The sequence below is a fragment of the Episyrphus balteatus genome, chromosome 3 (genome assembly GCF_945859705.1).
Source record: "Episyrphus balteatus chromosome 3, idEpiBalt1.1, whole genome shotgun sequence".
NCBI lineage: Eukaryota > Metazoa > Arthropoda > Insecta > Diptera > Syrphidae > Episyrphus > Episyrphus balteatus.
In genome coordinates this window covers 123,186,595-123,198,132 of record NC_079136.1, presented here as the reverse complement: position 1 = coordinate 123,198,132, position 11,538 = coordinate 123,186,595, and the positions used below count along the sequence as shown (strand labels likewise).

At 29.3% G+C, this 11,538-nt stretch overlaps 1 protein-coding gene across 2 annotated transcripts; it reads left to right on the top strand.

Moving 5' to 3' along the window:
* The first annotated feature begins 8,712 nt into the window (after positions 1 to 8,712).
* Positions 8,713 to 10,918, top strand: LOC129914203 (juvenile hormone esterase-like). Of its 2 annotated transcripts, none has more exons than XM_055993337.1 (6): positions 8,713 to 8,930; positions 9,004 to 9,132; positions 9,193 to 9,919; positions 10,085 to 10,399; positions 10,459 to 10,585; positions 10,640 to 10,918. In XM_055993337.1, exons 1-6 carry the CDS (start codon positions 8,802 to 8,804, stop codon positions 10,761 to 10,763), a joined length of 1,551 nt encoding a protein of 516 aa, XP_055849312.1. In that variant the 5' UTR covers positions 8,713 to 8,801; the 3' UTR covers positions 10,764 to 10,918. The 2 variants fall into 2 exon arrangements, with proteins under 2 accessions (XP_055849312.1, XP_055849311.1); XM_055993336.1 differs by having other exon boundaries at positions 9,184 to 9,919; positions 10,640 to 10,917.
* Positions 10,919 to 11,538: the final 620 nt, after the last annotated feature.

The following is an 11,538-nucleotide window of genomic DNA, read 5'->3' as shown; positions in this document are numbered from 1 at the left end:
TTGCTGTTTTCGAAGAAATATTTTGGCATAATGTAATCTTTTTCAATTAAAATTGTTTAATTCGGTTTATGAAATAGATTATTTTTTTCTTTCAAATTCAGTTTCAATCTTCTCAATATCTCTTTTCTTCTACGAGATATCTTAATTTAAGTAAGTTTAGTAGATTTGGCATATCTTACCATAAAAAAACTGATGTCTAAAAAATTAATATATCTTTCTCCCTAGAACAAAAGTATACTTTTCTAATGGACTTAAGTGTGCTGATTTTGAATCCGAACTCAAAAAAATTTCGGTCAGCTCTGGTTTTTAAGATATAGTAGTTTTTTTGAGATTTTGAAAAAAAAAAACTTAATTTTGTGATATTTTAAATCCTCAAGTGATAGAATTTTTTTGACTTTGGATTCTAACTCAGCACATCAAAAACTATAAGAAAAGTATACTTTTGTTTCTAGGAGAAACAAATCTGAAGCTTTACAAGGCAGTTTATGGAATGGTTTATTACAAATAAGATATTTCTAAATAGAAAAATAGTACCTATATAAAATTACAAAACACGTAAAAATTTTGTTTAATGTATTTTATTATGGTTTTCTTTACATATTTGACTTTTTAAATGTAATGGGCATTGATATTTTACATTTTCCTTAATTGAGTAAACATTAATGTAAAAGGACATATTTGGTGTCAATCGATAGGTCATATTATGAAGACTAGGTCCTCTAAATTTGAGCTCAATGCCACAAATAGTTTCAATTTTATACACGTTCAAATGAATCTAAAAGGGTGATTTTTTAGAAACTACCCACATTTTTCAAAAACCATTTTTACAAAAATGGTACATGATATAATTTTTCTAAAACCCGATTTAGATTCAGGAAAGTCTAATCTTTCATAATATCAAAAAATTATTTGAAGGAGAAAAAAAAGTTAAATTTTGCAGACCAGTGTTATCGGCACCTAAGTTATCGTGCCGATATGATATGATATGAATTTTTCACACAAAAAAAAACACGTTTATGGGGAAATCTAAAAAAAAAATCTAATCTGATCTTGGTAAAAACGGATTATTAAAGCTAAGATCGCTCTTTATAAAAACAAAAAATTTGAAAAAGTTATTGGTTTTAAAAAAAGATATACCACTATCACGTCATTGTAGGTAATCGTTGATTTTAAATAATTTTTTTCCAAGCTAAATCAATTTTATTACAAAGTTTACCCTCCCTCTCCCTTAAAATTTTTTCTTGTCTCAACTTAAACTGCACCTTCGTGCTCCTTTCACAAGGATGATTAGTCACCCTGTGTACATTTTCTTTTCTAAATTTTGAATTTTTTTTTTGATAAATAGTTATAAGTTATAACAATATGGTATTCCAACTTTATTTTTAAATTTTTATAAAAACTAGTTAAAAAAAAAAAACGATCTCATCTTCAAAAAAAACACCCATTCAGAAATGATTGGCATATTTATTGTACTTTGACCCCAAAAGATTTAAACTCATTACACATCTCATGCATAGAACTAAAAACAAAATTTTACAAAAATTTTTTTAGAGTTTCTTGGTTTTATAGAGTTTAAAAGTTCGTACATCAGCTCTTTTGTTTCGAATACATCAGAATTGAGATCTTAATTTTGCTGTCTTCAACTTCATAGACTTATGTGTTTTATCGACAAGAGGGACTATTAAAAAAAATATGAATTATAATTTTCATGGTGTTTTATTAGATATCCGTTGTGGAACGCATTCATTTTTCTAAGATAATAATCGTATACACAAAATCGTATATACAAAACTATTGTGGTACGTATCCACCAGTTTTGATTTCACGATCAAGAGCGAATATTTTTTGTATGCCATCAGATGTATTTAAAAGAACATTATCTATATTAAGTTTCCATTGTTTTCAAATGAAAAATGAATACGTTCCACAAGAATATTTAAACATTTTCAAGATAAAAAAAGCAAATTAAAAAGTACGCATTGTTGAAAAGGACAACCCTTGGTCATGTTTAGTCCTTCGATTTCCATAAAAATGATTTTAAATAACTATTTTATGTATTTCAACTTTGTTAGGAATTAATTGGCAATCAATAATATAAAAGAGCGTTCTTTCAAAACAAAAAGTTTAAAATGCAAAAGTTCAAAGTTAAATTAATGATTTTTAAAAATTAAACTTTCTCATCCCACCTAACTGTTTTTTCTAGAATTTTAAATTATTATTTATCTCGTTATTATTTATCTCGTATTTTTCATTTTATTATAATAAACAATGAAAAAAGACAATAAACAGCTGCTGAATGTACACAATTATCAAGCCTCTTCTTTTGAACCCTATATAAAAATAGAAAAAAAAAATCAAATAATAGTGATTTATCACATTTCCGACCAGTAAAACCAAAAACGATATAAACACACCAAGAGTGTAGACAATTTTTGGCAAACACCATCGAAACATTCTACACACATCACCACTCACTTCAAAAAAAAAAAAAAAAAAAACCTACCTACATTCCCTAATTTTGATTTCATTAGGTTTTTGCGCTCTGATCAATTGACGGGGTTGAAAATCGCACAGAGAGAAAATCGTCATCATCATTACATACCACTAAAGGAAGCATCATAGTCATTCAACTGATATATCTCAAAAATGCTACTGCTTCAATCTAATTCCAACCCTAAATTCAATATCTGCACACACAGATTTATAGAATACACATTGCCTCTCATTAGAAGTCCTTGTCCTTGTGCTATTTGGTTCTTTTTCTTTTTTTAAACAACCATGGCTAGCGCAGAAGTTCAAGTACGCCGAGCAGTAGGTAGGTAGAAATTCCGGAATTCGAGCCACTATTTTGATTGAAGGGTGAGTCACATCACCATCAAGGACATCAATAATCTTATTTGACAACAAAGTGTCGAATTCCTTTTTTTTTTTAACCCAATGTTGTTTGGGAGAAGCGTTTAACACAGTGTGGCAAAGGACATACACAAGTTTTGTGCAAAATAGTGTTGTTTTTGTTGGGGTGGTGATGTATATTATGGAAAACGTATGTTTGTCACGCTGGTGACAACAACACGATACAATATCGAAAATCACAGTTATCGTTTTGCTGATGGTGGGTTTTTGTCACACACCGCCCATTAAGGGTAGTTAATGAAAATAAGCGCGACAGCTTAAAGGCGTGGGAGAATTATAAGTATTGCTAATTGGTTATGGGATTAAGTTATTCAAAGTTATGAGTTTTGACCAGGGTTAAAATTTGGAACAGAAATGTCAGTCAAAATGTAAATATTAAAAAAAAAACAAGGATAGTTGAATTATTTTTACCATTCAGATGGAGCCATAGAGGTGTATACAACTACTAATTATATAGATGGATAATACAGTCAGATTTTGATAGATTTTTCAAAATTTGACTTGGAAGATTTTTTTATATTCAAAAGAAGTTGTTATATCACATTTTATTGGATATTAAATTGATAAACATTCTTTAACTCAAAAAAAAAAAAAAAATGTTGCCAAAAATTTTAAACATTAAATCATGCTGCACGGAGAAAACAGACCACAAAGAATTAAGCGGATCGCACCATTTAAGCGGATTTCTTCATGGTTTTTTGCTAAGATGACTTTCACCTTAAATTAAGTCACATTAATTTCTTCCCATAAATTTGCGCAAATTTAAAAAAAAAAAAAAAAACTTGGCCGCCACCGGGGATCGAACCTACAACTGTTGGGTTACTAGGCGAGTGATAAACTGCAAGTTAATCTAAAGTGTGACTATAATTTACAAATTTTTATTTTTGGTCGGTTTTTTAACATGAACATTCACATTAAAATAAGATGAAGTTCAAATTAAATTTAACTGATTTTCAGTGGATCCACCTTATTTTAAGCGGATATCACCTTATTTTAAGGTAGTAAAATTTAATATGCGCATCATCTTATTTTAAAATGACACTTTTTTCCCCGTTTGGGTGACGGAAAAAGACCTTTTAATATGGAAAGCCGGCATTATTTTCTTTAAACATAGTCATAGGAAAGTTTAAAACAGAAACAGAGAGAATAAAGAGCCCAATACCCATTAATTCTAAACAAAAGAACTGATCTGCGAACTTGTAAATTTGACACAAAATCATCATAGACCAAGAACACACAGAAATCTTAAAACTTAAGTTACCTGTCATATAACCAAAATGGAAAAGAATAATTTTTATCAAAAACGGCACTAACGGTTTCTTGAAAAATAAATTTTTTGAAAACTGGTTGATGAATTGTTTTAAAGTTTCGTTTTAAAGTACTGATTAATATTTTCTTCAAAATATCACACCTCAACCAATTTTTTGAAAAATGTTAGAAAATTTTTATACCTATGGAGGTACTTAAAAATCTATTTTGTTTAAAATTTAACCGGGTACTGCAAGAATTTTCCTTTTTACTTGCTCTATAGGGCGAGTATTGGTTTCGTGTCGAAAAAAAATTTGATGTTTTAATCAAAATTAACATTACGATGATGGAGAAGTTTGAAATAGTGGGTCTCCCAATTCCGTTCGTGCGTTCATCTGTACACATTTAAACAGCCTGAACGGATGGATTTTCTTCAAATTTGGTACAGATGATTTTTATAGAATTTTTAAAGTTGGTTTTTTTTTTTTTATATCGCTTAGAAAATGTAGCTTCCATAAATTTTTTTTACGTTTTTACAATTTTCTCAAAAACTGCTATAACGGATTTTATTAAACTTTCCCCACCTTATATTCAATACAATTGCAATATAACTGGATTTTTAGTTTTTCTCAAAAAAGTCAAATATAAAAAAAAATTTCAATTCGGCTCTTCCCGAATATCGACCGAATTACCTTATAATTTTTATGGATGCCATTCTTAAAATTTACAAGTTAACTAATATAAAATTGATTTGAACACGTGCATTTTATTTTATTTGTTCCCGTTGGACACAATATTTTGAGAATTTTTAAGGTGAATAGTAGCTTGGATCAAATATTTAAAAAAAAAAAAATTTTATATCAAAATAATGTTAGCGAAGAATGTCGCACTGCAAGAATTCGGCATGAATCTTTTATGTATTGGAACTTTAATTTCATTTATAAATTTTTGATGTCAAATGATTTATTTTATGCTTTGCTACAATTTTTTTGTTAAATAAAATCAAAATATTTGATGAATTCTTTTAGAGATGTCGAAGAATTTCAGTTTTCACCCTGTCTTTTAAAAAAATATTGTCCTTCTTAGGATCTTACGTGAAAATGAATGTTTTTATAAAATTTTTCTACATAATCATGATTCGTCAAATATTTTTGCTTTTTGATTGATCGACTTTTATGTAACTATCGACAAAAATGTTGGGTTTCAAATGAAATTACATTTTATCTATTTGAACACTTTTTTTTACAAAAGACATATTCAACCCCTCAAATTATTTAATGGAACGAATTATAGACAACCCTTCAGCAATGATGGGTATTTGTGAAATCGTCTATGAACGATTTTCGGGCAATTAAAGTGATTATAAAAAATTGTAAAAAAAAAAAAAAAAAACTACCAGCCCTAATAGACTGTTGCGAATTTGTTGATTTTCTCTTTTTTTTTTTAAATTTATCAAATCTAAACGTTTGCGATTTTTAAGTGCCTTTGTGATCGTTGAAGCGAATCAAGGGAATATATACAGACCGGAAATGTTAACGTTCTTGTAAAACACGAGTATCGCATTTATTTCGCAAATGTGCATGGCTGGCGCACGTTTCAATTGTTTGCGTTTGACTTCGATTGTTGTGCATTTTTTTTTTTTTTTTTGCTTTCAATTTCAAGTATTTCCTTTTCTTTGTTTAATTGAATTTAAAGTGTCATCTTTTCTAAACTAACATACATATAAATTGCTTTATGTGTGAGAATAGAAGAATGGACACATAAAAAAACTAATTCGTTCGGGTGTGCAAAGAACTCTTAAACGTTCCTGAGATTTAGGGAGATTTTTTTTTTCCAAAAATGTTTTTCAAATGACCCAACTAATGTGACAATTTTTTTTTTTTTGTTTTGTAACTTTTTATGGAGAAACTTTTTCAGGGTGTCATCACCCTTGTAAAAAAAATGTTAAAAAAAATATAAAACTCAATTTAGAATTGTTATCAATTTAATTGTTAGAACAAAGTGCTCTATCCTCAAGCCAAAACAAAAGAGCTGACGTTAGAACTACTATCACCTACACTATTCATCAAAAGTGTGTCTAGTAGCAGTAGTGGTAAGTAAAGTGGCATATAGAACCCCTATTATAGAAAGTAAAAAGGCGATAAAAGGAACAAAAAGCATACCGCGTGCCATCGCATCAATTAGACTCAAATACGGATACACATCACGACAATCCCGCCAAACAATTTTCCAACTATATATGAAAGTTGACTTGTAGCTATTTTTACAAGCGCAAAAGAAAGATAGATATCCATTTGCATTCTAGTTGCGTGAATTGTGAATTGCGTTTTCTCTTCTTTCGGGTTTTCCAATTAGACTCATATAACGCGATATCACCTCTCCTCTATTCCCAACAAAAAAAAAATGTATAATAAATTGGTTTTCCTCAATTTGCTTATTCACACTCCTCTCGCTGCTCGGTTGGAAAAAAATGTTGATCGCAACGCGCGACGTCAAAGTGTGATCAAAATTGAAACCCATCTATTGTATAGGTGATAATTATGTTGATGACGGACGCGGTATGGGGACCTTTTGTAGAATGTGATGGAATTAATGTGTTTTCATTTTTACACACAAAAAATAATAACCATATATTCGTGGTAGATAAATTTAAATTTCGAGTAAAAATTCCTTTGACGTGGGCTTTCTGATGATAGTCAGTATTCTGCATTATAAAGAAAAATAATTAGATAACTATGTTTAAAACGTGGGGTTGGGTGTATAGACTAGGTTGTACTTATGGCACGCGACTTGCAAGCCAAACTATGGCAATTAAAGTTGTGGTGGACTGAAAATTGAAGAATCATGTTGCATGATGGCATAGGAATGCAATTTAGATAAATATAAATTTTGAATTGAAAATGATACCATAAGGTTGAAAACATCACGGAAGGGATGCACATAGTAGGTCCTTAAATTAAAGCGATTTCATCAAATGTGATAAATCGGAGAGTGTTCTATATCTAGTGTACCTACCAAAAATTAAAATAGTTAGGTACTTAACCTTGATTCGAAAATCGAAAATCTTAAAAAAATAATTGATTTGTAATTTTTTTACGTAAATTTATGAGCCTGCTCATTGTGAACTCATATCTGTAAACCAAAACTTGTTTCGAGTCCTAGATCCCAAAATATCTGCTTTCGAATACAAGAAAAAAACAATTTCGAATGCAGATAATTCAGCAAGCAGACGTCTAAGAAACTTTTGGTTTTTAGTTATTTATAGAGCTTAAAGAACCCTTTCTTTTGATGTATCACTCGATGGATTCGGGAGGAATTTTTTAAAATGACCTTTTTTTAGACAAGGGGTTAACCTTGATTTTTTGTCCAAAATCTTTAAAAAATAGATTTGTAATTTTTTTTACCTAAATTTATAGGCCTACTCATTTTGAACTCATATCTGTAAACTAAAACTTGTTTCAAGTCCTAGATCCGAAAATATCTGCTTTCGAATAAAAGAAAAAAACAATTTCGAATGCAGACAATTCAGCAAGCAGACGTCTAAGAAACTTTTGGTTTTCAGTTATGAATAGAGCTTAAAGAGGCCTTTCTTCTGATGTGTCACTCGATGGATTTGGGGGAAATTTTTGAAAATGACTTTTCTTAGACTTTTTTTTTTGTCCAAAATCTTAAAAAAATAGAATTGCAATTTTGTTACCTAAATTTATAGGCCGAAAATATCTGCTTTCGAATACAAGAAAAAAACATTTTCGAATGCAGATAATTCAGCAAGCAGACGTCTAAGAAACTTTTGGTTTTCAGTTATGAATAGAGCTTAAAGAGGCCTTTCTTCTGATGTGTCACTCGATGGATTTGGGGGAAATTTTTGAAAATGACTTTTCTTAGACTTTTTTTTTTTGTCCAAAATCTTAAAAAAATAGAATTGCAATTTTGTTACCTAAATTTATAGGCCTTCTCATTTTGAACTCATATCTGTAAACCAAAACTTTTTTCGAGTCCTAGATCCGAAAATATCTGCTTTCGAATAAAAGAAAAAAACAATTTCGAATGCAGATAGTTCAGCAAGCAGACATCTAAGAAACTTTTGGTTTTCAGTTATGAATAGAGCTAGAAGTGGCATTTCTTTTGATGTATCACTCGATAAATGGGAATTTTTGAAAATGCATTATTTTCAGGCAAGGGGTTGACCTTAATTTTTAACGAAAATCTTAAAAAAATAGTTTTTTTTTATTTTTGTACCTTAATTTGTAGGCCTGCTCATTGTGAACTCATATCTGTAAACTAAAATATGTTTCGAAACCTTGTTCCGCTTCTCATTAGCTTTAAGAGATACCGATGACGACGCGTCAGTTTGTCTAGAAACACTAGTGACTTGCATAAAAATTAATCTCAGACCAAAAAGATTTTGTCAAATGTGCTTATCTCTCAGTGTATATACATAAATCAAATAAAACTGGGAGGGGAATCATTATTTTTCAGGTTTAGTGATAACCTAGCTCAAAAAAACGATAGCAAAAATTGTAAACATTGTTTTTAGTATGACATAAATAATGAATCTGATTGTACATCGAATTTTTCTAGCTCTCTCACTTCTAAATGGGTTAATATTTTGTTTAGAGTGTATAAATAATGTAAATTTTATGTTTTTAAAAAACTCAACTAAATACCATTATGAAGGATGTGAATTTAAAAACTGGAAAGGTGGAAAATGCACAGCTTTTCGAGGTATACCTTATGCAAAGCCACCTATTAATGGACTTCGATTTAAGGTAAGTCGGTTTTTTCTCGATATTTCGTTTAAAACAATTTTAAAAATTGTGACAGTATTTATGAATCTTACAGGATCCTCAACCAATTGAAAATCCGACTACTTTTGTAGATGCCCGAAATGATGGACCAGATTGTTCTTCAACATTTGGCGCTAATTTCTCAGAAGATTGTCTTTTTCTAAATATTTATTCAAAATCGTGGGTAAGTTTTGTTTTCAATAAATGAATCTATTACAATATTAGTTGATATTAGATCTTTAAGGAACCCTACTCTGAAAACCACCTTCGACCAGTAATATTTTTCATCCATCCTGGTGGTTTCTATCTTGGAACCGGTGCAAGTTCATTCCTTGGACCTGAATATCTACTCGAAAAAGATATAATTCTTGTAACATTTAACTACCGACTTGGTGCAATGGGATTTTTAAATCTTGGAACACCTGATATACCCGGAAATGCTGGTTTAAAGGATCAAGTTATGGCATTGCGTTGGGTTAATGATAACATTGAGTATTTTGGTGGTGATCCAAAACAAATTACTTTAATGGGTTATAGTGCTGGAGGATTTAGTGTGTGTCTTCATTTAGTTTCTCCAATGTCTCAAGGACTTTTTCAAAGAGCAGTCATTATGAGTGCATCTATTCCGCCGCAGTCAAAAATTCCACGAAGAAATCAAATAGAATTAGCTAAAAAACAAGCAAAACTGATGGGCTGTGATATGGAATCGTCATCATTAAAAACTGAAAATGATAGAATTCTAGAATGTTTATCTCAGTTTGAGGGATTGGAAATTTCAAAAACTTTTAGAAAAATGTTTCATTATGGAAATGATAATCCAATTTATTTGTGGTTACCAGTTATTGAAAAAAAATTCGGACAAGAGAGATTTTTAATTGAAGATCCTTATAAGTCATTTAAGTCGGGAAGATTTGCCAAAGTTCCATTACTAATTGGATTTACAACTGGAGAGTTTTGTACTTCAGCAAAAGGTTAGTACATTTTTTTTTTCAAAATTTCTTTGAAACCCATTAAGTGACATGTCAAAAGAAAGGTCTCCTTGAGCTCTATAAAAATGTGAAAACCAAAATTTTCTTTGAAGTCCAATCCAAGCACATATTTTTTCCATTTTTAAGTCGATTTTTATATTTTTGTAGACATTCTTACAAATGAACTTTTGTTGAATCAATTTAAAGAAGAATTCAATAGAATTTCACCAATCTGCTTTATGTATTCTGAACACAAAAACGAAGCTAACATTACTCAAGCAATTTTATCGGAATATTTGGAAAATTTCAAAAACGGTTTATCAGAAAAAGATTTCGAAAATCTGTGTAGCGTGTTTTCGGATTCAATTATTCGTTTTGGAGTTGAAAAAATTTCAAATTTGGCTTCTAAACATGTCAATGTATATCCATATCGATTTTCTTATGAAGGAAGTACGAGCTTTTTGCATTATCCTGGACATAAAGGTCAGTACAAGTTGAAATTATAATGATTATTATTTTTTTAATCCTTAAATTTTGTATAGCCGTCGAACATATGGATGATTTGATGTATCTATTTAAATTATGGAATAAAACATTTTCACCAAATGATCCTGAATCGCATATAGTTGAGAATATGGTTGGATTTTTTACAAAGTTTGTTGAAAATGGGTAAGTTGAATTGAAAAATAAGAATAAAAAAATTAAAATTATTTTTAATTTTAGAAAACCTGATGAAGATTTCGAATATAAAATGCAAACATTTGTTGAATTTGGTGAGAAGGTGGAAATCAGAAATGGACCTTATTTTGAAAAGTATCAATTTTGGGAAAATTTAACAAAATATTAAAATTTAAATTTACAAATTAATGAAATATTTAATGAAATGAAGATGGATTTTAATTCATTAAAATTGGTTCATGCATTAATGAAAAATTTAATCCAAATATATTTGGTTTCTGTTTGGTTTTCAATGACAAATAAAAAAAAACAGTTTGTTCGTATAATTATTTAATTAGTTGATGTGGTTTGGAAAATTCCAAATTAAATTAATATTTCGCGGGTTTCAGTCCAAACATAAAAGTCCATTGCCCTTTTTCCTTCCCGTTTATTAAATAATAAATCCATTTATATTTTGTTAAAAATATTTTATGCACATATATGGATTTATTTATTCATCATCCCCATTTTGTGAAACAATTCAACTAATAAATTTCCAAATGATTTGGTTATGCGGGTACTGACAAACGAATATTAATAGAATTATAGACTTTTGCAGCATATATACACAATCTATAAAAATGTTGTTGCATTTTATATACAAAAAACATTCATATTTCTAATCATAATATATAGACAATTTTTGTTTTTGTTTTAAATTTTATCAAGTGACACAGAGCAATAATATTACACAGTGTTCTATATGTATGCTCTCAAGTCTACTGGAATAATAATACAAATAATATTGAAGTCTATCATCGGTTTAGATCTGTGTGTAATAATAAATAATTAGGGTAATAAAATTGTATTATTGTTTTTAGAAGCTTTGTGTGGTTTTGTTATGTTTTTTTTTTTGTAAAAATATTTTCATATAAGTGAAGATAGTAGAAGAATTGTTTAAAATA

What these genes read in the sequence shown, in the direction of transcription:
- LOC129914203 (XM_055993336.1), top strand. Translation starts at nt 8,802, where the DNA reads ATGTTTTTAAAAAACTCAACTAAATACCATTATGAAGGATGTGAATTT. An exon ending in TTAATGGACTTCGATTTAAG is followed by an intron (nt 8,931 to 9,003) that starts GTAAGTCGGTTT and finishes TGAATCTTACAG; the next exon opens with GATCCTCAACCAATTGAAAA. An exon ending in ATATTTATTCAAAATCGTGG is followed by an intron (nt 9,133 to 9,183) that starts GTAAGTTTTGTT and finishes AGTTGATATTAG; the next exon opens with ATCTTTAAGGAACCCTACTC.